The sequence below is a fragment of the Sciurus vulgaris genome (genome assembly GCF_902686455.1).
Source record: "Sciurus vulgaris genome assembly, chromosome: 9".
Lineage (NCBI taxonomy): Eukaryota > Metazoa > Chordata > Mammalia > Rodentia > Sciuridae > Sciurus > Sciurus vulgaris.
Window position 1 is genome coordinate 3146217 of NC_136469.1, and position 25945 is coordinate 3172161.

Genomic DNA, 25945 nt, shown 5'->3' on the forward strand with positions numbered 1-25945 from the left:
CCCTATGCCCTGCCTTACCACAGGCAGGTTCATTCTGTCAGAACATCTCTGAGGCACTACTGGGTGTTCCCATCCATGCCATGCCCTCGCTCCCCATGGGCGTGGTGCACCCTCCTGGCAGGCCACACGGAGGCAGCACCTCCACGCTGAAGATACACAGTCCCTGCTGAGGTGACCGCCTGTATTGTGACAGAATACATCTGGCCTTGTGTGGCCCTCAGGCCACATCACTGCTCACTGACCAACCAATGCTCTATGCAAGTGGGTATCCACCACTGGGCTGTGAAACCCCAAGGGAAGAGCAAGCCTGTGGCTGAGTCCCACCATCAGCCCTGGAGTCCCTGACAGACCCCTCAGCATGTAGGACCTGTCCAGCCCGACAGGAAAATCACTTTTCAAGAAGTTGTAAGAGAAACAAGAACTTTTTCTTCCTCCTCTAGGAAGAATTTGCAGAAACAACAGAAAGTTCTCTGATAATTTATGTTTGGTCAGATTTTTGTTTTGTTTTTGGTCCCGGGCATCAGACCCCGGGCTGCAGAGCAGGAAATCTACCCCTGACCTGCACCCTGGCCCTGTCGGAATTTGTGTAAAAGCCCATAGTTGTAGATTTCAGAATAAGCAAACTTGTTAAGTCACGTGCAAGGCGGCACCCAGCCTCTAGGGTGGTTGTGGATTGGAGCACACGTCCAAGCGTGCTCCACCAGGGCAGAGCACGTGACCTGGGGAGCTTCAAATGGTGCCTCTGGACCGGCTGTCTCCACCCACAGACACACAGTCCAAGACCAAGGGACTGGGCACGTTTTAAAGGCCAGTCACCCTGGTGCTGCCCGAAACCTAGGCTCCACACGTGGCTTGGCTTTTGGAAAAATTAACAGCAAGTGGTTTACATTTTCCTTGAAATAAAAACTTTCCCTGAAGTTTATGTTTTTTCCTCCAGGAAATTAAGAACGGGCACATGGAACACACACACACACACACGCACGCACACACACACGCACACTCCTCTTCATCCTCTAGCAATGCACAGCTGCTCCTGTGAAGACTGTGCTGCAGTTCAGCTACTAAACCCCTGGCATCTTCCTGGAGCCCTGAGGGCTGCGCTCCCCTTTGAAAGGTGGGCCTTCACCTTGCTGTTGACCTTGAGCTTGGCGTTCAGCTTGCTTCCCTGTGTACCTCACTGGCTCCGTGGCCACTGTCTTAAGGAGCAGCTACCTCCTCAGGAAGCTCCTGGGTTGACCCAAAGGTGAGTGTTTGCAGCACTCACCTGCTTCATGTGGCTTGCAGACTCGAAGGAGGAAGGAAGGAAGGAAAAAGAGGAGGAGGAGGAAAGAAAGATGTGCTGCGCTCTCACTGCCTGCTGCAGCTTCTCATTTCTCTTTGCCTTGCCCTCTGTGGGAGCTGGGGTCCCATAGCCTCCCGCCAGGTGGGGCTGAAGGCTGCAGGTGTGGCTGGTGGAGTTGCAGGTGTGCCCTGTGCCCCGTCCCCGGCTGGGGCCACGTGGTGTGACCCGGGCGGGACTGTGGCGCTGGCCTCAGCTCCCGGGACTGCCTGGTACCTCGTTAAGACGCCGAATTTCACGTTCATGATGCTCCCTCTTCCTCAGTGCGAGAGCATTCGTTTCCTTTAAAAACGTGTTCTCTTTCTTCAATTCTTGTAATTCTTCATTTCGGTTTTCCCTTTCCTTTGGAAGGAAAGCAAGAACATCAGAACATAATCAAAGTCCACAGGGATGACACTGTGGGGCCCTGTACCTGGGCTGCCAGTGGCAGAGAGAGGAGTTGCCCTCTAACCACCTCTAACCACCTGCAGCATCGCCTCTCTGTGCTTTATTTGAGCAGCATCCTCTGAGGTGAGGACGAGGTTAGGACTGATGATAGTGTTTTTTTTTTTTTTTTATCAAAACTTAGTGCCACTTCTTAGAAGTTTGATGACCCCAGAAAAAGACACCAAAATCCCCAATCTTCACTGTTCTTGGTCAGATAAGGGGGGGGGGGGCCTGCAGAATAATCCAGTTCCCATTACTAGGTGATGGACAAGGGACTCAGTAAAAACATTTGCAACTTGTAAAAAAAAAAAACATTGCAACAAAACAACAATATCAAGTATCTCAGAGCCCAATCCTGAACTAGGCTGTATCAGAGAGAAGGAACAGCAAGTGATGTGAGGAAAACAAGACCCTTGGCTACCATCGCTACTCAGAGCATCTGTTGCCATTGTTGGTTTAAGAGGCAGAGATGGAGTAGTCTGAGTGCCACCAAAGTCACGTTCAGATCATCACCTGGGAGCCCAGAAAGAACTGAGGGTTCACTGCTCAGATGTTAATGGGCTCTGGACTCAAACGATGTCTCCTACTTCTTAATTTTCCACAGTAGGTAGTAAACCTACTGTGAAGGAAATTGGATTCTTGCTAAGAATAAATAAACAGTGCACAATATGGGTGTCTCAGGATGAGAAAATAGCTAATAAATGTGTCAAATTGCATGATTTTAGTCATTAGTGTTTCCCAATGCAATTCGTGTTTAAGAAGTCTACTTAGGTAATTCATTTTCTTTAAAAGGGGTAATATTTCTACTTGCTTTTGTTTAAAAAGAATGGGCTCTACCATTTTCACTTGGAAAACGAGCCAATCATTTTCAAATTTAGCACAATTTAAGAGAAAATCATTTTAACTAGAAAATGATCGGAACTGCAGAGGGTTGCTAAGGTTCCTGCTCAGGGTGTCAAAGGAAGCCACTGTGACAGGGCAGAGAGGGAGCTGACAGCCTGTTCCTGGGACACCGTGGCAGACAGCCTCAGCAAGGCAGGCCATGCGGGCAGGCCTTGAGGTCTGTGCCTGGTTTAAAACACGGCCAGGGCGGCGCGGGATCAGCTGAGACTTCCCTGCAAAGTTGGCACCGCTCTGTCTTCTTACTATACCTAAAAAGAGAGGCCTGAGAGTTGAAGGTTCTGCTCTCATCCCCCGCCGGGCCCCTGCAGTCCATCCAGTAACTGTAAGTCAACCCAGGAAGAAACAGACCAAGGCCCTGAGTTCCATCCCCAGTACCACAAAAAAACAAAAGAACTCGCTCTAGAGGAACTGCCCTCCCAACTGACTGTGGCATCCTGCTCTCGCGGGACCCAGGGTTCCTGAGTCCCAGCCCCATGAGAAGGCTTGGTAGGGAGCTCGGCGCGGGGCACGGGGCTCCGGACAAGCCGTCTCCCCTCTTGTCTCTGCTCTCATCTATCTTCCTTTCTTTTCTCGCTGTGCTGGGAATGAACCCGCAACTCGCCCGGGTTGGGTCCCTGACCAGTGCTCTACCACAGAGCCACACTCGGCCCCAGACTTGTCATCCTTAGCGTGGCAAAAGAACGGGCAGAGAATGTTCAAGGAGATACTGAGGGTGACGTGCTTTTAAAAATGTATTTTTTATGACTGCAAGAGCAGTGCCCATTTGCAAAACCGAGAAGCTACTCCCAACCACGAGGCATTGCCTTAGTATTCTTCTTATGGTCGGGAACAGGGGCTGTACACAAGGAGAAAGCCGAAGGGAACCAACTCCGCCTGGGTGGACCGCCACGCAAAGCTATGCGCACAGCAGGGCCAGTTCTCTGAGCTCAGCCCACTACAGCCGCCTGTGCTCGGGGCACCCGGCAAGAAGCTGCGCGCTCTTCGCTTGTGCCTCATCTGCCGCCTTGGAGACGCGCAACCCCGCCCCGCGCGCCGCGGTGCTGGAGCGCTGGGTCCACACGACCGCAGTCCCCGCCGGCGCCCACCTCTTCCTGCCTCGGGTCCCGGGAGGCGCCACCTGCGCTCTGGCTCCGCAGCCGCTCGCACTTCAGAGCGCCTAGGGCGCCCTCCGCTGCGCTCAGCTTGGTCCTCAGCTCCGCCACCTGCGAAACGGAACCGGGCAGACAGTTGCAGACCCCTCTCCTGCACCCATACCCGGCACCTGTGCCCGGACTGTGCGCCTGGGGACTGCGAGCTCCCTCCTGCACGTAGGTCAGCACAGAGCAGGACGTCTGCATTTTAAAAGGAGCTCAGTCAACCCCAAAAGCACAGGCCTGACACCTGCATTCTCCAGTTCTTCCCTCCTTCCTCCCGCTTCAGAGGGCATGACGCCTGACCAGATGCACCTTGCTTGCTGCGGAAGAGGCAGCCACGCCTACACCGGGGCCTTCAACCTGTTGACCATATGCAGAGTTCAGGGCAACACCAGGACCAGTGGGAGAACCTAGCCATGGGCGGTCTTCCCAGGGGGTCATACCCATTGCTGGCACGGTCCGCACTCCTGCGAGAGGTTCGCGGCAGCAGCTTAGACGTAGATATCAAGATCTCTAAAGTTTGGAGGCCCAGGTTCCTCCAAAAGTGGCTCAGCAAGGCGTCCTACCGCTGCTGGGTACCGTGGGAGCATTACTTTGCGCCTTCTAAATTTAACAGCTTTGCCTATCGAAAGGGGGAAGAAACTAGCCATGTGGTTGTTATTACTCACAGGTGGTCAGGTTTCTTAATTCTGAATTATTTAGGGGATTTACTTTCCCTTTTCTCTTTCTGGTGATAGAGTGCTTTCAAATTACACATTGATTTTAAGAAGATTTTTCTCCAAAAAGTTGCTTTCTCACCAAAACCAAAGCTGCTTAGAGGAAAGGGCGGGGCCTGTTTGTCTCCCTATCTAAAGAACTAGAGGCTGCTCTTGCAGGGAACAGTGGGGACTTTAGACTGTCCCTAACAGGATACCGCAGCCTGTAGGTGCATTTATGGCTGCTAGTGACCACACTGGGAGGCAGGACAGATGAGCACACCCTGGGGACAGCACTGGAGGCGGTTTGTAACCCCTTTTTCACTGCTGCACAAGGCAAGCCACCGGCAGGGCTCATTCCTCTTCTGTACAAAGAGGCCAGAGATGCGCCCTTGCCCTCAGCCCACCCCCTCACTCCCGCTCCCACAACTGGCCTCCTGCAGATCCCTCTGCAGCTGCGATCCTGAGCGTCCACATGGCTACCCAGCCAGGTCAAAGAAACCCGAAGAGAGACAGGTGCTTACCTTTCTTTCATACATTTCTTTCATGCTTCTAAATTGCTGGTCCCACTGCTGATTAACTTCCAGGAGCTGAAATTATTAAAATGTGGTGAATTGACAAAGGATTTCTGCCCATTTGGAAATTTGGGCAACCTAAAATCACTTTTTGAGGCTACTGAGAGTGGAAAGCCAGGAGTAAAGATAGTAGTAACTCCTTCCAGCAAATTCTGGGTGGGCTGGAAAAATCTGCTGGCTCACTCTCACCTGTTCATAACTGGTTCACATATGAAAATCATTAAATTTGGGTGTATCTTAACCAGCCAGCTAAGTAACATATTAGCCGATTTCAACTTCCTTATTGTGTGACTGTTAATCTTTGTTTAATTCAGTCAGTATCTGGTAAAAAAATTGTAATGTTGATGGTTTTCTGTAAGATTTACTACCGCGTGAAGGGTCTTTTCACATTTTTCTATGTGTATACACTGATTATTATAGTGAATTATTTCTCCAGCTTTAAAAAGTTTATATTGAAGTCTACCCTATTAAGGGATAATTATTTGTTTGCGATATTATGCTTGAAAAGATCGACACATTATTGTGATATATACTCATTGAATGGATACTATTACATTTTCAAAAATATAGATTTTTCCAGGAATATAGTTTTGTTATAAGACAATATTTAGAAATACTTTAGGCTTCAAACACTTTGAAGTTTTTAAAACTTTGTGCTAATTAGGAGACAACACTATGACCTGTGTTTTAGTTTCCTTGTAGGGAAATTTGCAGTTTCTAACATTAAGAGAAATTCCGGCCCTTATCAATATAAGAAGATAGTCACATGGGGCATATGGAGGAAGTGTGGGGAAAAATAGGATTGTAAATGCCAAGTAAGTTTGTGACCTTGTCACTTGTTCATTTGGCATTACATAAATACTGATAAAACAGTGTTTTCTTTCAATATAATGCAATACAGTAGCAGAGCAATGAATACTGTCACTTAGAAAAAATAAGAAACAATGCTTATTCTCAGCACTGATCCATGACACATGGCTTTAACCGATACTTCTAAGTTACCTCTTTTCTCTGTTTCTCTAAGCACCTTATCTTTTGTTCAAGAGGATCTGTCAGGTTCTTTCTTCTTGATGATTGGGTACACTTGGAAGAAAAAAAAGGATCGATGTAAAATAGTTTGCAAAAGAAACAGGAGAAATGCTGTCTTTCACAAACACCATGCATGTAGCCAACTCTTACATTGTGATTTATAAAAGCATCTGATTGTGGAGCTGGAGAGGTGGCTGGGTGGTAGAATGCGTGCCGAGCATGCACGGGGCCTGGGCTGGACTCTAGCACCAAAAACGGAAACAAAAACTCTGGCCTAGCAGGGTTTCATGGCGACTTGTCAGTGCACAACTTCATTGTAAGTGAAACCCCTTCATAAGAATTAGTCACCAGATAACCCTAACGAATCAGGAATGTGTCTATATAATGAATAAATCAGAAGTTAGAACTTCTTGAATTTAAATTTTAATCCCTTTCCAAAAAAAAAAAAAAAAAAAAAAAAAAAAAAGAGTAGAAAGGCCTATAGAAGTGGGTCAGTTTCTGGATACATTGTAGACATTTGTGTATTAAACATTTCTCAAGGGTCCTTTTCACAAGTGTCTATGAACACATTACCCACTAATTCTAAAGAGTGGCTCTGGCAAAAGTCAGAGGATGACAGAATCGCCAAGGATGAAGACCAACGTGTGCCACTAAATCATAGCAAACCACAGGAAATCAACCCCAGCGACTGTGGACTCCAGCCTGTCAGAGGTGGGGTGGACAGGGATTGTCCAGCACCGTGTAATGTTAACCAGCTCTTGGAGGAAAGTTTTAGAGTACAAATTATTGGCTCAATGGAAATGTTTATCACCTTTCTTTTTCGTTATTTTTGTCAAGGATGTGAATATTCATTTAAAGAAAGCACGGAAGTTCTAGAAGAGCTGCCTGTCATTGGGCTAAACTGTCACTTGCATAAAGGACCTGTTCTGTGTTGTACCAAGAGTCATAGGTAATAGAAACAGCTGTGTGACGATGAGCATTCAGTCCCTTACCAATGTTAATCTGGACCATGGAACTGCTCAGGTATATGCATGAACAATTAAGAATATTTTCAACACAGGTTGGTCTTTGTCAGAAATGTTTAGAGGAAACAGCTCTTCTGCAATCATCATGGAATTTCAAGGTCTCTTTCCTTAGAAATGATTTATAAAACTGCATTTCTCTATCTTTATTTAGTATGTCTTATATTTTAGGTTCTGAGGGTAGTAACCTGTATAGCTACTTCTCTTTGCTTTTTCAACTTTTCTCTATTTAGACCCATGTCGTGACTAAGGCCACACTTTAACATTGAGCTTCTGTGTAAATTCAGAACGGTTCTCTTGCTATTAACCTCAAGAAGCTGGTTTGGCTGATCACCAAGAGGGACGTGGAAATCCAGGTGACAAGCATGTTGGTTCCTGTGAATGACCGTCTCCTTTGGGGAAAGACTTCTAAGAAACGAGATTAAAACTAACTGACCATTAAGCATTTTGGATTTGGCTGGGAGCCAACCCTACCTGGCATGTGCTGAGCTGAGCACCCAGCGGCTCAGTGACTGGGCTCTAGACCACAGGAGCACACCCGGCTCCCCCAGCTTGCTGAACACAGAGCTCCCTAAACACTGGATGGAGACTTTGAAATGGCATCTCCATGTCTAACCAGTCATCCTGGCTCCTAACAAGCCAATATCCTGCAATCCTAGCTTATGCTGGAATGTCAGTCTGGGGTCCTCAGAAAGCCCTCCTTCTATTTGTGAGGTAGACAAAACTCTGTGACCGTAACACATCTGTACACGCCTGCCTTCTGGGAGTGCGGATGTGGGCAGCTCAGCAGTGGGCTGGTTGGTTTCCACAAATAATTTTCTCTGGAAAAAATTATAAAGCACTTTGACCTTGAGTTTTATTTTATCAATAAGATTCAGATGCTGGATCTTCAAAAGAGTCTATTTGAAGCAGAAGGCCCTGAGGACGGTGTGTTGTCAGCCACAGCTGTATCTGCAGGGCTTTCTCTGGAGATTAGTTCTGTGTATCAAAATAGAGCAAAACCAACCAAATGCAGAGGTTTGGGGAAAATTTCATTTGCATTTGCTTTGCTTTTCAGTTGATAAAAAGGCATCTAATATTGCAATAGGTGCAACGATTTCTAATGCCTGAGTTCTAATACAGAAAAATGTTCCCATACATAATTCCCTGTAAGTATTTTCTACAAAGCATGATCCATATTCACAGTGTCTGGGCATTTCTTTCTCTACCATAATATCCATACCAACTTCTAGATATTCAAATTCTGATGCTACCCACTTAAATTTCTAAGTGGAAAATGTGGTGCAGTTTCTTATATACCTTGGTTATCTTTAAAAAAATTAAGAAAGCACTTGATTCATTCATTTGTTCCTTCACCCACATGGCCTGCCATCCCCAGAAGTGTGTTCTTACCTCTGCTCGTTCCGCAGAACTGTGTACAGCGCTCATTCCAGATGTGCCCTGAGCAGAATGTGCCATGGAAGCTGTTTTCCCGGGAGTCTTGAGAAGCAGAACCAAGAAGAGAAAAAGTCTCTTATGGTGCATGTAGGGCAAGACCAAATATGCAAAATTGGAAAAACACACACCACCATTAATTCATGATAGAAAAATTACAAAGATTATTTTTCGTTAGAAACATAGATGACTCTGCATGCGAATCACACAGAATAAGGCTTATAAGCACAGAAACCTGGACTTTGACTTTCCTGGTCCAGAGAGGGATTTTCCAGGGTGTCTCAAGCAGGCGGGCTGTGACTAAGATCAAGCAGATTGGCCTCCCCACGGTATGTAAATTGTCATTCTTCCTTTACTGGCAGTTTCTCCTGCTGGAGGAGGAAGTTCCCACCACAGAAAGCCTGGGCAAACCAAGCCCTTCCTCAGTAGTACGAGTGCCATTAATTCATTGTATTTCCCAGAGCAATGAGGTGAGCATTCCCTGATTCCCTGCAGGCATGAGTTTCTGGCAATGTCTTCTAAATGTGAGTTTAGTTGTAGAATCCAATGAGTCAGACAGAATGCTCCAAGTGCTACTGATTCTCATGGAACTAAAAGAAAATCATCCGTTTCAAAGAAAACTGGATACTGTTTGCAAATCTGATCTACATTTGCAAACCTGATCTACGTGGGTTCTCAGGCTTACGAAGTGGTGTACACAGGTTGGGTCTGGACTTTCACCAAGGCGTCTGAAGTTGATTCTTTTTGCTCTGACGTGTCTGCTTTGATTAAGGGACTCCTGCCAGTTTGCAGGGGAGCTTTGGACAGGGAGCAGGAGGACGCGTGGGTGGGAGGGGCTGGGAGCCACAATGGACCGCGGTTCCTGCACTGAGGTCAGGGGCACAGCAGGCAGGAGAGCGAACGGGGAAGAACGTGCTCTGACAGGATCGCGGGCGCAGGGCAGCCCTCTCAGCCCTCAGGGGAGCCAGGACAGCGAGGCCCCAGCTCCTGATAGGAACTCCTCCTGAAGCCGGCCCTGCCGCTCTCCTGTGCCCCCTGTGCTCCTGCCTCCCGAGCCACCTCCGCGTCCCACCTGGCCAGCCCTCCCCTGTGGCCTGGGCCAGCTTCCACCACCCGGAAGGGAGCCCCAGCAAGCCCTGCAGCATATTCCCATGAGCTCTTGGCCGCCTGTCCAGTACTGATGGCCACCTTTAGCACTCTGCTGAATGAGGGACCTGGGGACATGTGGCTGTGCCTCTCTCTGGGCTGGTGGACGTGCCTGGGGTGCGTTGACTTACTGCTGGTCTCTTGGTCTGTTCAGAGATGGGCAGAGCAAGAGGGCATGGGGCTGGCCTGAAGCAATGGCCACAGATGCAGGGGGACTCAGACTGTCCACTTGAGCCCTGAAGACCCGCTGACCACCACACGCTGATTCAGGGCAGGCCACTCTGTGCCAACAGAGACTCTCTCTCCAGGAGAGGGAAACGCTCTGGTAAAGAAAGTTTCCTCCAAAATACTCACAGACACACACACAGACACACTGGCATACACATGCACAGACACATGGACACAAACACATGCATACACACAGATGCACATAAACGCACACACAGATCCAACACACACAGACAAACACACAGAGATAGACACACATAGAAACAGACATACACAGACACAAACACATGGACATGGACACAAACACACAGACACAAACACATGGACACCCAGACACACATAAACACACATAGACCCAACACACACAGACATACAGACACAAACGCATGGACACACAGACACAGACACACATACATACATAGACCCAATACACACGGATAAACACATGGAGACAGACACACTGACATACACACACATAGGCACATAGACCCAACACACACAGTCGCACAGGTAAACACCACAGAGATAGACACGCGCACACACACACACAGGCCCACACAGACTAAACACAGAGACCCACATGGACCCGCAAGCACACAGAGGAGTGTATGAATTTCTGGGTTCCCTTCCACCTTTTCTCTATGGGGTTCACGGGACACTTTCCGGCAGGGAACCGTCACTGGCACGGTGCCTCAGGTCCTTCGTCGCCCTCCACTAGGCGGTGGACTCTGAGCACAAACCCACGCTTGCGCCTCGCCGTCAGTCTGCTGCAGGCAACAGCCAGCGGCTTCCTGCGTGCTCTGCGTGGCTCGTGAAGTGCTCTGGGGAACCTCAAGCCTGGCCGGCACGGGGTGGAGGGGTCTTTGCAGGCCTGCCAGGGGTGACGGCCCGAGGCCCTCCGATCGCCCCTCCCCCACAGGTGCTCCCTGCCTCAGGAGAGCCCCAGCTGAAAGTTCAGGGAGACAGGGTCCCCGGTCCAAGGCTGTTCCGAGACCCCTCACTTCCCAAGTGACTGGAACATTATGTAGAGGAAGAAAATCAACCAGCAGAAACACAAAGAAGGACAGGAAGAAGGGACACAGCCTCCAGTCTGCAGCTTCACCTGAGTGCACGCTGCCATTGGTGACCTGCCACCTGGGTGAGTCAAGCCAGGAGCCTGGGGCTCCGTCTCCACCCTGCCATGGGGCAGCAGGGCTTCCTCCTCCAGGGCTGCTGTCTGCGACCACACAGGTAAGAGCTTAGGGACAGCAACTGGACCTTGCCAAGGATCACTACCTGAGTCACATGACAAAAGGAAGCGACTGGCCAACAGTGATATGTCAATCACAGCTTGGCACAGAGTGCATCCCACCCTGAGCAGAGGCCCCGCGTCCAGGGAATGTATGCAAGGGTGCAAGGCACACAAATCCACGTTCACCGACACACACACATGTGTTAAATACGCACATGTGTCCACACGCACATATGCGTGTTTATGTGTACACATACATCCACATACAGCATTTCACACACCCACGCACACACAGATGTGTATCGTGTGTACACGTGTGTGTACATACATGCATGTATGGAAAGCTGACCTGCAATGAAAGCCAGAGGGTAAGTGGCCAAGCCCCCAGAGCCCCAGGAGGGTGCCCTCTTCAGGCCTTCGCAGCACTAGCGGGTGCTGCGCTGGGCCTCCAAGGAGGCGGGCCTCTGCTGGCTGCTGTGTGGGGCCTGCCGCTGCAGGGCAGTCGAGATGGCAGAGCTAAGGCCGAGGGTTCCAAGGTGCCCGTGTAACGGGGCAGGTTGCCTGGCATCTGAGGATGGTTTGCAGGCAGTTACCAGAGGCTCAGTTTCCTGATCAATAACTCTGGACAGCACCCTTGGGAGGGTGCCAAGGACCCTTGAGCCAAGGAGACCTGTGACCTAAGTGGCTCTTCAGTACCAGCAGGCCTGAGATGCACGGTGCATAGGAGACAAGAGGGACCAGCAAAAGCACCCAGTCAACAGATTCTGGCAAAAGTTACACCATGGCAACGAAAATGTCTGCCAAGCAGTCCACCGGGCACTCAGGTGGACCACGCCTGATTCCAGAGCCCCTGCTTTTGCCTACTATCCTGTCTGTGGGGTGCTCCAGACCCCCTCCTTCTCCAGCTGGACGAAGCCTTTTCCTGATTTCCCCCCACACCTGTCTTCCCCATGAGATTTAGTAACTTTCATTTTTCCAGAACACGAATCTCGAAGTTACCTTTCAGGTCTCGTTTCATATCAAAGCCTGTAGCCCGTTTATCTGCACACTCTGCAGGCTCTATGAAACATATCCAGAAAGAACAGACACCATGGGCTCGAGAGCCGCAGACATCCCAGCTTTCTGGCTGCAGGCCTTTCACCTCTTGTTCAGAACAAGGGCTTTACTGTCGGCTTCCTGGTTTCATGCAACAGGAGCATTTGTAGGAGCACGTCCAGCAGGACTGATCTCTGGTCGTGTCAAATTATGACCTCGTGGCTTGCCAGTTATGTGGCCTGGGGAGGAAGCCGGCCTCTCTGGACGGCCACCAAGCCTCCTCTCCCAGCTGAGCCTTGCAGTACCTCAGGGCTTTCCTGCCCAGCCACGACCAATGCAGGGTGAGGCTTTCAATGTCCTTTCATGTCCCTCCTGTGCTCGGACCTGCGGGCGCCTTCCTGTCTCACCTGGAGCGAAGGCAGAGTCTTCCCGGTAGAAAGGAGCTCACGCTGTCCGGCCCGAGCCTCTCTCACCCCGTCCAGCCTCCTTCCCTTGGCTCACTCCACTTCACATCCCAGCTACACTGCCGTCCTTGAGCCTGGTCTTCTCCCCAGAAAGCTATGCTCAGGTGTCTACCCAGTTCATCCCCTCATTCCTCACTTCAGTGTGGACCTTGCCTGGACGTCCCCACCCCAGGGCTGCGCCCCCTGTCCTTTTTATTTCCCCAGCGCTGCAAACGACAGACCACAGACTTCTCTGTTCCCGTTCTCCCACCACTGAAGTGTGAAGGCCACCTGACAGCTCCGTGTGCCCGCTGCGCCTTGCTGCTCAGGTCCATGCAGGGCCGGGCACACCAGACTCTCCACCCCACAGGAGCGCCAGCATGATGCCCGAGGCAGACAGCTCCTCTCAAGTCCTTATTTTGATGAATAACAGTTGATTTAGGTTTCAAAGGAGGGAAAGTGAAAAGAGAAACTAAGATAAGTCCCACAATGTGGTCACAGCAAAGCGTGCTACCTTCCTGTAGCCTGCAAGCTTCCTGGTGGTCCTGAGGTGAGCCGAGGTCACTTCCTCCAGGCCTGGGAGATGGGAGGACCGTCCATGTGAGGTTCCACATCCACCCGAAGCCCTCTCTTAGCTTGTATCCAGGTTTGTTCAAGGCCGCCTCTTAGTTGAAACCCAAAAGAAGAAAGAAAGAAAGAGGGGGAAGGAGGGAAGGTAAGAACAAAAGAAAGGAAGGAAGGGAGGGAGGGAGGGAGGGAGGAAGGAGGAAGGGAGGCAGGGAGGAGCCCAAAGACAAGACAAGATTCTTGAGCAAGTTCGACCCTGTCCACTCTTCTTAGAATATGGCCACTTCCCTCCGGCTCCCAGGCTGAATCCTTTACCCACCTTGGCTGGAAATGAACCTGCTCATGAAATGCACTTGGGGACTCCGTGCCTCGCTTTCTCACTGAGGACACACGGCAGGTCCCATGGCCTCAGGACCCATCTTGCTAGCCGTGATGTCCATTCCTCATAACTTTTGCAGGCTTTTTCTTTCTTCTCTTCTCTGAGGGCAGCTAATCAAGGGCTGTGGTTTGTGGTGCCTTTGGCCTTGGTGCAGGCCTTGAGGCAGGGCAGCCAAGCAGGGTGGAGGAGGCTGAGCAGAGCTCCAGGGCTCCAGGTGCTCGACGCAGGGCAGCCCCACCTGTGCTGCTGGCCCGGTCAGCATGTGTACTCAGAGCTGTTTGTGAACTAATTGCCCAATTTTGAGCATTTGTCACTCTTGATCGTTTCTTAATTATACAGACTCATCTCTCTTGGGATGTGTTTTACTAAGAATATGAGGCATAAGATACAGTATTTGGAAATAAAATTGTATCTTTAAAATGACATCAGAAGAGAATTCCATGAGCGTCGTCTAGTGTGGTGATTCCGGGACCCTTGGCCCCCAAGCTTGACTTCGATCCCTCCTGCTCCCTACCCTGTGTCCATGTTGGACGATGGTCACCGTCGTCACCAGTTCCCATAGCCCTTCCACTGAGGTAGCATTCTGGATTTTAATGTCCGCACACGTGAAGGGAAAGGACACAGCCAAGTCCTACCATGACTGGGCGAGCAGTGGGCTTGAGAAGCAGGACTCTTGCCATCGTGGGGTACAGCTGACCGTCCCTCTGCACGCCGACCTATCCGAGACCCAAGCATCCTCCAAAGTCACGTCACACCTTTGGGAACAGACTGGAGCTTTTGATTCAGGAGAACGACCCCTTTTTTCTTTTCTTTTTTTCCTCCTGCTCTTTACCCCCAGCCCTATTTTTAAGACATTTTGCAACCTTATCATGGTCTGCACTGAGGCAGCTGCTGTTCCTCGGCCACCAAGACTGGGGAGGACCTCTCTTTGCAGCCTCCTACTGCCGCTCGTTAGAACACCAGTGCACTTGGCCTTGGGGAACTCCTCGCGTTCATCAGTGATGCTGCCCCATGTCCTCGAGGCTGTGTCAGCCACCCATTCCCGGGTGCTCATTCCCTCCTCACTCATTCTTGGCAACGCTGGTTAGTGAAAAGGGAACTCTGCAGTGGCTCAGGCCCTTCATTAAGTCATTTCTCTATGCAGCTGCCTCCTTCCCATCTCACGAAGTCATAAAGAAATCCATCTCCGGCTCCTGGAAAGGGGTCCACCTGACATTCTTACACTGACTCCTTGGGGGAAGCCGAAGGAACCCTCGGCTCTCCCTTGGCCGTGAGCTCCCACCTGTCTCACCCAAACAGGAATTTTCCTAGACTCGTCTCAGTCCTACCAGGATCTCAGCAAGGAGGTAAAGCGTTCGCTGTGTTCTGAGCATAGCGTTTCCCTCTACAGTGAGCTGGGGTGGAAATGGTGATTCCACAGAGATTCCAGCAGGGAAAGCAGGAATTGAATGCTTGAAGACACCTTGAGAGGAAGAGGGAGGAAGGGGTGCTGGAGGAATGCTGGGGCGGGGATTGCGGACTGCCCGGGCTGCTCAGGGAGGACCGACCCCAGGGAGGGCTTGATCCAGTGCTTTGCGTTAGGCCCTGCGTGGGGGCCACTCTGATGACAGCATCTTCCTGCGTCTGCTTGAGGTCTGGCCCAGCTCCAGGTGACCCTGACGTGAGGGAAGCAGCAAGTGCAGGGCAATGGCTCCAGTTGGTCTGATTTGAGTCGAGGTCCAGAATCTCCATCCTGTCCGCTGTAAGCCCGGGAGGAAACATTTTAACCTCCTTGGACCTGAGCTTCCCATCTGCAGGGGGTCAGGGTTAAATGGTAGATGTGGAGAAGTCTTCTGCAGAGCTGGCCCGGAGTTGGCACCGGACAGGAGCTGCTACAGCCCCAGTGACGGGAGACGGGGCGACATGCGCTCTGGCCTGGAACTCCACGGTGCACGCAGGGAACGAGTCTCCCGCTCCAGGGCAGGGGGCGCTAGAGTGTGGTGGTCCTTGGGTCTCAGGAGGACATGTCTCACCCAGGCATGACTGGCACGGCCAGGGGCACCCACCAGTGCTGCTGAGCCTGGCACAAGTCACATCTAGAAGCAGCAGTGCCTGGTGAGCCTCGGAACCCACGGGCAGTCAGTGAGCTCAGCACCAGGACGAGCAAGACCAGCAGAGGCTTCCGGTCGAGGGGGCCCTGCAGCTGCCGCTGGCCCTGCAGGCTCCCAGAGCTCTGTAGGGAGTTCTAGGGTGAGCCCATCGCAAGCCTAGCCTAGCCAGGGCTGGAGAAATCAAACTAGCGGTTTACGATTATCTTCCAGAAAACCCTGTTGTGGTCCTCAGTGCCTCCGGGGAACACCGTGTGCCTCCTGAGGGAGCAGGGCCGGGGGAAGCAGAGCCTGCATCCACCTGGTGAGACGAGTGGGTGGCCACGGGTGCCGTGAGGGAGAGATCTCGACCCCAGAGGGCTGTGGAAGGCTGGGCGGGACTAGAGGCTTGCTGCAGACGCGGCTCGGGGGGCGCTGGTTTGAGGCCATTGGCCAGGGCACGGGGCTGAGGCTCCCACAGCGGGCAATACGGGGGACGGGCATGGTCTCGGGCACTGGGTGGTCAGGTGACCACCTGGAGGAAGCCCATATGGTGCTGGGTTTGGGTCACTGGGTGAATAGCCACCCATCAACCAGCATGGGAAGGGAGTGGAGGGGGGGCAGTACCAGCAGAGCGAGCAGAGAAGCAGGTGGAGAAGAGCCCGGCTTCACCCAGCACACGCGTCAGGCCTCAGCCCACGTCCCATAATGTGGCAGGGCCCAAGCCACTCCAAGGGAGCAGGCAAGCTGCTCAAGGAAGCCAAAGAGACGGGTGGGCAGGCGAGGCCAGAGTGCATGGCATGCTTGTGATCTGTGCGGCCGTTCTGTGGAGCAGGGTCTGGGAGAAGGTTGAGTTGGTGGACAGTGGCAAGTGCCCATGAGGGGCCAGCATGATGGACAGCACAAGCTGCTCTGGTGCCTCAGTTCAGAAGTCACCAGCCGTGAGATTGCAGGGAGAGGGCCGCACTGCCGGAAGTTCAGCCATGCCAAGGGAGCACCCGGCACTGCCTGGGAGATGACATGGCTCTCACTGTGTGCTCAGTGGACAGTCAAGCACGTCTCTGACTGGCAGGTGATGGAGAGGCTGAAGGCCCGGGGGCCCTGTGCGGCTCAGTGGCTGGTCTCAGGGGTGGAGTTCCACTCAGCCCCTGCCCTCTGCTACTCAGAGACTCATTTGGGTCACTCGTCTCTGCGGCCTCTGGGTGGCCACTTGGAATCTCCACGGGTCTCCTTAGCCCGTGGGCCTCATGGCTCACCCTCCCTGGGGGTCTCAGCCTCACACTTCACGGGGAAGATGCAAAACACCCGCTGAGCACCGGCTGCCCTTCGCCTCCCAGGGTGAACGTTTCCTCGAGAGGTGGTGGAGACACAGGGCCCGAGAGGGAGACTCAGTCTCCACGAAGCCCCAGAAGAGGGCAGAACTCACGAGCAGGAGGCTGGCAGAGAGGGGGGAGAGTCGTCAGCAAGGAAGGACCCGCAGACCCGGGAGAGTCGTGGGCGAGGGCCGTCCTGAGCGAGGGGGACCTGGAGGGCAGGACTGGGGATCGGAGCAGTGACCATGCAGCAGCTGCAGGGGAGAGGCCAGCAGGCCCCTGGAGAGAAGCACGCACTTCCCGGAAAGAGAGCGGGCGGTGTGCCCGAGGCCAGAGCTGGAGCGTGAGGAGAGGAAGAAAGCCGAAGAATCCTTTCTAACCTAAGCCAGGAGCAAGCAATCGTCCCTGACGCTGGAAAGAAAAGATGGCCATGTCAGGAGGAGGTGCGATCTCAGCAGGACAGTGCCTGCGGCCAGCAGCCAGTTCCCTACAGGAGGGACAGAACGGGGCCGGGCCTGGAATGAGGTCTGTGCAGGTGCAGTGAGGCAGAGCCCCTGGTGTGTGCGCTCCCAGGCAGCCCGCAGGTGAGCTCAGAGCAGAGGGCACACACGAGGGGCTGCTGAGGGAGGGTGCCCTTAACAAAGCAGGTGTGTGTGTGTGTGAGTGTGTGTGTGTGTGTGTGTGTGTGTGTGTGTGTGTGTGAGAGAGAGAGAGAGAGAGAGAGAGAGAAAGGGGGAGGAAGAGGGAGGGAGAGGGAGAGGGAGAGAGAGTGGGAGGGAGAGAGAGGGAGAGGGAGAAGCAGGGCCAGCTGCAGAGCTGAGGTGCACAGCAGAGGGTGTCCTCTGGTGACCTCAGAGGCAGACACACGGCTGGCACGGCCTGGGTTGATGTCATCCTGAGACTTCCTTCAAGAGAAAAGGATACCATGTATGAATGCAGATTAGCTCTAGGAGCAGATATTTGCTCTGGGAGGCCGAGCCCCACCAGCACCACAGCAAAAGTCCCTGCATATTCGTGCAGTCTTGCCACGAGCACACGTTACTTGAGAAAGAAGAGTCATTTTTAAGCTGAAGAATAAACTAACGCTTATGCCAGGTACACGCTGGAATCTACCCTCCTTAGATTCTCTGTAATGACCACCAGGCATGGTTTCTGACTGGAGGACCATCAGGGGGCCCAAAAGTTCAGGGGAGCCTTCATGGCATGTTCCTAGAAAGTGGTCCACCAAATTCCTAGCTCAAGCTTAGTCTTGAATTTCATTTGCTTAAACGAAGTGCCATAGGTGAATATCTTCAAATGAGGACAGTCCACCTCCTTTGAATTTCAAGCAACGTAAAATGAAACAATAACTACAAGACAAACCGGGACAGGAGTGGTGCTGGCTGAGTAGGCCGGCTGCTGCCTTCAGGAAGGCCTGCTCATGGGGACCCCTCCTCACCGTCCTGCTCCACTGGGAGGCGCCTTGGCCAGGACCCTCCAGCAGCAGGATGTGGTCACAGGAAAGCCCTGTGCTGGCACGCAGCCTCGGCCCTCCGGGAAGGGCGTGACTGCTGAAGGGCGGGTATTCCCACAGTTCCTCCTGGTAAGCAGGAGGCCCTGCGAGGAGGAAGGACAGGCTTCTTACCTTCGGAGGACATGCATTTCTGTGACTCAGCGTGGCCTCTGCAGGAACCTCTCTTGGATCAGGAGAAGCATTTCTCTCAATCAGATCCCGGATTTTATTGTCCAGTTCCATGCTCTCGCACCTGCCCCGGGGACATGGGAATGCCACGTGTGACAAAGGTCATTAAGGACTATCAAGGCGTGGAAGTTCATGAATGCCACGGAGATGGCGCCTTGCGTGGTCCTTCTCCAGGGTTTCGGAGAAGCAAACCTGGGCTTAGGAAAGTCACAAACGGAGGCACAAAGGACGAGAGCCTGGCAGAGCTGGGGTCACAGGACCCTAGGACAACCTGCCTCGTAAGCTTCGCTGAACACCTATGGCTGACCTGAGAACAATTCCTAGGCAATTTCCTGCTGCCAAATAGAAGCATGTTGGCATGCCCAGGGCACGGGAGTTGCCTGCAGGAGGACCTGGTCCCACTGCCTCGACCAGTGGGAGCAGAGGGGAGGTGCAGAGGCCCAGGACCGGCCTGAGACGCAGGCCACACCGTGACTCCAGTCCATTTCCTTTCCCGCCTGCTAGGTCTGGTGTGGCAGAAGCCTCCTCACTCAGCACAGCTAAGAAGGACGCCTCTGTCCTGTGGGTTCGGCTTACACGCACTGCTGCCTGCCCTGCTATGTCTCTGTGAGGGTGGCCCCTCTGGACGGCAGCGTGCTCCTGCAGCAGTGTCTCTCAGTCTCTCTCCAAACTCGCTTGGAGACGGAAGGAGGATGGGCGGCAGGGCTGCCTGGCTGTGGGAGGCTCCGTGGCCAGGCCGTCCATGCTGCTGCCTCCCTTCCTCGAGCTCCTGGGTCACACGTAAACATCTGGCCCCAGCGAGGTCCTGTCCCGTGAGCAGAGGGAGCCGGAAATGAAGCAGGAGGGAAGCGGGCAGAGCTGGGAGGCCCAGGGAGTCTCCACAAAGTCCAGTTCACGGCCGGCCCTTTGAGGCCTGGCCGCTCCCCACCCTCCAGCTCCATGGACCACCTCAGGTCTTTATATGAATTATCTTTGTCTCTTTTGTAATAAAGCTAGTTTTGCTTGGTTTTATTTATAATTTAAAACATTTCTAGATAGTGTCGCTCGCCCCTCGCATTTGCGCTCATTGTCTCTTGCAGGCTGTGAGATACCTGTGCCCCACATCCCGCACTCGGTTCTTCCGTAAATCCCGGTTCCTGGTTCTACGGTCCATCTCCTGTGGCTCGGACGCTGCGTGTGCACAGCGTGGGACTTGGGTCAGCACACGAGCTTCCCCACGTCCCTCTGAGGAGGGTCCTGGGATCCCTTAGGAAGCACCCACATCCTCCAGATTAATCAGATTCCCTGTCCGCAGAACTGGAGTAGAGCGGACTTGAGGCAGCTCGCTGGTTGCTTCTGACCTGGACTTCCCTGCCCAGGGCTCACGGTGCTCTTGGTCACTCCCGCCTCGGTGGGGAGCATGTTACAGAGCCCCTTCAGGCCCTGGGGGATCATTTTGAGATGATTTGCTGTGATCTCCAAGCCCAAACGCCCTGGCTCCCTGCCTCCCTGTGATCCCGCCTGGCCTCCTCCAGCCGGGCTTGCCCATCATGGTTCAGGGCAGGTGCCACCTTCGCCCCGCCATGCTCAGTCTTTGCTGCTGCCTCTGCAGGACTTGCCCCACGTCCTGCGTCCTGCAGATTCTGGCACAAATGCGCTTTGGCTGGAAAGCCCTGCTGAGCACCTGAAGTGCAACCTCAGCCACGCCACAACTGTCCCGCAATTCCATTTTCCTTTCTTCATAGAAGTTATTGTTTTGATTTCCCATTTACTGTTTCACCTCGGAGCTGGGCCCTGCCCCTCTGCGTCTAGTGTGTTCAGCAGGTGTCCCCAGGCCCACAGTAAGAGGCGCCCTCAGGAGAGGTTGGCGCAGTGCAAGGCTCAGGGTGGTGAGCACTGCGTCCTTGACCGTGGCCACTACGGGAAGAGGAACAGGGCCAGTGGGGAGGAAGAGCCCCACATGCGGTTGCGGTCTGGGGTGTGGAGGGCAGTCTCAGTGTGGACCCGTGGTGGGGGCGGCGCCTTGGGTTCGGGAACCCCTCTGGGACCGGAAGGCAGTGTGGGAAGTTGGGAGGGTGCGGCCCAGGACTGACTGCTCAGGCCTGCACTGCTCTCCTGTCTCTCGGCGCTACCATGGCCGGCGTCATGGTCACCTAAAGGCTGAGCCGCATCTGCATTGCCACCTCTGAAAGCAGCTTAGTGATGCAGCAGAAGGCCTTTCTCCCTCAGCCCTCAGTGTGGGATGTGGACTAGGTCCCCTGGGCTTGTTTTACCCAAGTGATTGACACCTGAGGGGTCAGAAGACTAGGGACAACCCACTCCGCACCAGCCAGGTGCAGAACCTGATGATGGAGACCACTGCTCTTTGGCCAAGGGCTCTGCCTAGCTCCAAACGCTCTCCCAGAGATGTGGGGAAGCAGGGGCCACACATCCAGCATACCGCTGGATAGTGGGTTGAGGCGCTCTGACAACGAAACTTTAAAGAAAGTAGTTTCCCTGAACTTACGTATGATTATCAGCTGCCTTTTCTCTTGACTCACATCAGAACTAACAAGCTGCCTGGTAGGCCCAAGGGGCAACCAGGGAGGCCCGGGAAGGGGGCAGAGGTCTCCAGGTGCACAGGTACCCCTCCCACTTCTGAGTGTATCCACAGGTGGACACTACAGAAGTCTCCAAAAGACTGTCCACAATGCTGCAGGCCTTGGAATGCCATTGTTAATGGGGTCGTCCAAGTGTTATTTAGTGACTTAATTCTACCTAGATAGGGTTAACCTGGAGAATCCCATCTGGTCGAAAAGATAATCACATTCCTGAGGAAACAATCACTCTTGACAGAACAGGTCCCCACATCTTGGAGCAGCTTGCACACTCCAAGTCCATCCTGAGTCCAGATGAGGAGGAAGGAGGCTCCCCTGGCAAAGACGCAGGTGAAGCCAGGCGGGGCCCCTGATGGCTGCGCTCCCCCTGCCCCTGCCAGAGCCACAGTTATCCTTTGATCTTACATCCTAAGCTGTGGTTTTTTAAAAGAGGCAGAACAAAGCGTATTTTCAAATACGAGACAAGAAAAATTTGATAGTCGTTACTTCTCTAATGGAAATATTTCCAGATGCTCAAAGGTCAGGGATTGCAACCAACTCCCGCGGCTCAGAACTAAAAGTGTTGTCTAAAAGACTAGGGAAGTGTTGTTGCTATGATTTGTGCTCCAAGTATCTCCTGGCTAGTTCAGGGAGAAACAAAGAGCTGGATGAGGAAATTGTGTGTGTGTGCCTAGATGAGTGAGTTCTGAGGTTTTAAGTACATTAGTAATTGGAAACATTAACAGCTGTGGCCCGGGAAGGAAGGAGAAGAAAGAGGGGTCCCCCAAGCAATAAAAAGTATTTCTTTAGTTTTATGTGGTTTGATGATTTAAATGAGTGTCTGAAACTTGTATTTGCATGTCTGACGGGAGACCCAGAGGCTGGGTGGAGAGTCTGCATGAGCAGGGACCCTACTGCCCTCCGCCCACCTTCTTGGCTGCTTATTTCCTCTGTGTCTGCGACATGCCAGGTCCCTGTACTGATGCTGCATGCACAAGCCAAAGCCCCAGGAGGACAGTGGGGACAGAGGAACCAGAGGCTGCAGGGGTCTCAGGTTCCTCTGCAGTTGGAAATGCTGCGCTGACTCAGTGCCGCCTCTAGAGGGCGCTCTGCGTTCAGTTCAGGAGGAAAGGGTTCTGATTCTTAAGGATTTTGTTTTAAATTCTGCGTTCAGGAGGGTAGAGGTGCCCTAGGTGGAAGGAAGGCAAGGAGAGCATAATTACAGATCATTTATTTATTTAAAAACTTTTAATAAGAAATAGATTCTGTTTTCTTCTTTAAAAAAATAGAATGCTTCACAAATTTGTACCTTTCTCCTTGTGCAGAGACTATGCTAAGCTAATGAGTATTCAAATTAGTTAATTTTAGTTGTTCTAATTTTAGTAAATATGCTGTCAAGGAGAGCACAATTATTTATTCTTTAGTAAAGGTCTTAAATTTTGCAATCATTGCTGGACACAATGGTGCATGACTGTAACCTCAGGGACTTGGGAGGCCAATGCAGAAGGATCAACAAGTTCAAGATTAACCTCAGCAACTTAGCAAAGCCCTAAGCCACTTAGAGAAATCTTGTCTAAAAATAAAAAATAAAAAGGGCTGGGAATGTAGTTCAGTGGTAAAGTGACCCTGGGTTCAATCCCTCATATCAAAACAGAAAAAAAAAAAAAAAATGCAACAATTGTTGAACTTTTTATAGCAGACTTACAACTAATAGCTTTGCTCCCCTGGGTGCCGTGGAAATTGTTCAGAAGTGGTTCTCACTGAATGCGGAGCGCCTGCACAGAAGAGTAGCTGGTCATGACTGACTCAACATGCTTTGCACCCTCTGTAGCCAGACAAACGGGTCAGGTAAAAGTGACTCGCACCATCTCAATGGATGGCGGACTGGGACCATGCCGTCAGGGTCTAGACAAGACATCAAGGTGCCGACTGACTCCATCAAAGGCCGCACCGATCCACATCCACTCTCCTCTTTTGCTGTGCCTTGTGGATGTGAAATAAATGAGCCTGTAGTATTTTTGTGCCAGAATTAGAACATACACAAGGAATTGATCAAACATGAGATAGTTTCATCATCAAAATAGACAATAACAAGAATTCATTGTAATTCATTAAATAAGATACGAATCTTATACTCTTAAAAAGTTTAAACATAAAGGGAGGATAGGAAAAGTATTTCTTTATGTTGGAATTCTTGCAGTGAATGTAGAAGAAATCATGACACTAGAAAAATCACTACTCAGCAACCCTCACAGCAATGATTCAAAGAAACGGAGGGTGAAACTAGTGACCGCAATTTGAAAAAGGTTTGGGATTTTTATACGACTTCATAGTACTACCCCCCACATCTTCCATGAATAGTAAAGGAAATACTAAAGAAAATACTAAAGAATTACATTAGCAGACACCACCTTGACAAATGACCAGGGACAAAATCACCTGCCTGAGGAAATCCTAATGTAACCCTGTGGTAGTACCTGTCAAAACCCCACGCTCCACAGAGGCAGGCTTTCTGCTCAAATGCAAGACTTGACTCCAATACCCAGGAAACACCAGCCAGCCCAAAGCAAGCTGAGAGACAGCCCAGCGGGCCGGGCCTGTGACCTTCTGAAGTGCCAGCTCACGAGGTCAGACAGACTCAGGGATGTCCCAGACTGCAGGACACTGAAAATCCTAACAGAGGATGTATGATCCTGGGCTGGAATGAAGGACATTGGCAGGATGACTGAATGGGGCTGGGACCTGGGAGCACTGCCGGGTCTGCGTTCATCCCTGATGTTGGTGGTTGTCTTGTGACTGGATTGAAGACACTCTTCTTTGTAGAAAAAACGACAAAATAATCCCATAGTAACCTAAGTCCAAATGACTCAGGAAAAGTCTCCTTGAACACTTTTAAAAAAATTTCTGGTAAGTATGGATTTATTTTAAAAGTGAAAGTAACAATATTATCTTAAAAAACACTAAACTTGAAAAATGAGGTCTGAGTTGATACTCAGATTGTCTTATGCTCAGTGTAGGAATCATTTTACAAACAAAGAGAAATCGGCATTTCATTATGATTATGTCAAGGACGCTGGGTCTTCCTTGGATTTGTGAAGTTGGTGTGAGAGAAGCCACTAAGATGATTTAGTGGGTTTTTACCTAGAAACACAGTGGGAACCAAATTACTTCAGTGTGTTCTCTAGACCACAGATTCCAAAAAAATGAAATGAAATTTTCCCACCATAATATTTAAAGTCCGATTGTAACAGATACAAAATAAACAAACTTGCCCGTCTTTGCCTTGCTCTGCTGTCAGCCGGCATCTCACCTCCTGGGGCTGAGCAAGAGGCTCAGACGGAATCCCCAGACCAGGAAGACTGTCAGGCAGCAGGGGAAACATTGCTTTTCTTATTTAATTCAACAAATATTTCTTTCAGCCCTCTTTTTAATAAGGAGCATTAACCTTCAAAATCAACTGCCTATATTTGCATAATTTCAAGTGAGATTCCAAATGAAGGAAATACACACAAAAGGTCTTTTTCTCCCATAGAAATGCACTTTTCTTAAAAATATAATGCTGTGGGCCTTGATGTCAGACAGTGTCACATGGTTTAAATAGAAATAGATCTTTACTACAGCGTTATCTTTGAGTGCAAAAGCTATCAAAGCGACTGTGGGCCTTCTCTACCTTGCTCGAGCATTTGAGAGTGACATTTATTCCTAAGTGAAGTTGGAGAACAATGACTTTGCTTTATTTACTAAAAGCAAGCAAGAGCGTTGACTTCACATGGGGCCACAGCCACGCCAGAAACCAGGAAGTGAAACAGTGATTTGGGCGGACATTGCCTGTTGCCCCTCGGGTCTCTTCTTTGCAGGGTGGCATGGAAGCAGCTCCACCATTTCTAGAGATGCAGCCACAGGGTAAAAGGGAGGTTTCTAAACCTGGTCGGTTGGCACACTGGGCAGCAGGGACTCTCCTGGTTTCCTGGCCGTTTGGGGACCATGGGCAGGCGGGACAGCACTCTGGAGAAGGCAGGCGTGGGGTGGCTTTGTTCTGGGAGTGGTGACACTCCTGCTGCAGAGTGGCCTGCAGCCCACCTGGCCACGCTCCTCCAGATGCAGGCACTCGGCCCTTGGCTGGCTGAGGACTCTGGTGCCAGGAACGGGGCCAGGCTCTGCCCTTGCGTCTACCTGCCTTGCCTCCGTCCATCCTCAGAAGCTCTCTGAGGTGGGGACCGTCCCTGCATTACAGTAGAAGAAACAGACAGATGGGAAACTGCCCAGGTGTGCTGGTCACCACTGCCCCCTGCACAGGAGTACGCGTTCATCGTCCTCTCCCAGAAACCCGGGGCTCAGCCCACCACGCTGTGGGGGGCAGGTTTGGTATCTAAAAGTAAGGCTGTGATAAAATCACTCTTAAATTCACAGTTTTAGATTAATGACGGCAATGAATTGGGGCAGATGGACTAAGGAACTGGCAGAGGCACGTCTTTTAATGAACAGCGCCATTTTCTAAAACAAACATGGTTTAAAAATAGTAAGACAAGCAAAGGAGAGGTGTGATATTTGGTCCCAGAGGGAGAACAGTCCGCGTCTGGGACAGGAAGTGGTGTCGCCAACCTTGCCAGAGATCGACAGCTACCTTTGGAACTCCAGTGAGGTGTGGAAAGTCCAGACCGTCGTGCGTATTTTTCTATAGAATTACAATTACCCAAAATACATATTTTTGCAGTTGAAAAAATTAGTAACTTCTAAAAAATACA

The 25945-nt window shown here is 51.4% G+C and overlaps 1 protein-coding gene across 2 annotated transcripts in view; it reads right to left on the bottom strand.

Annotated features, from left to right (window-relative positions):
* The window catches only part of TNIP3 (TNFAIP3 interacting protein 3), a 65447-nt gene that overhangs the window by 14641 nt on the left and 24861 nt on the right, over positions 1–25945 (bottom strand). Inside the window, exons 3-8 of one of the 2 annotated variants that reach the window (XM_079153406.1) lie at positions 18589–18709; positions 8515–8601; positions 6074–6154; positions 5021–5086; positions 3754–3870; positions 1556–1681 (exon numbers count right to left, since the gene is read on the bottom strand). In XM_079153406.1, coding sequence (XP_079009532.1) covers positions 1556–1681; positions 3754–3870; positions 5021–5086; positions 6074–6154; positions 8515–8601; positions 18589–18709 — 598 coding nt within the window. Of the gene's footprint in view, positions 1–1555; positions 1682–3753; positions 3871–5020; positions 5087–6073; positions 6155–8514; positions 8602–17077; positions 17191–18588; positions 18710–25945 lie in introns of those variants that run through there. The other variant, XM_079153407.1, reaches the window with a different exon arrangement.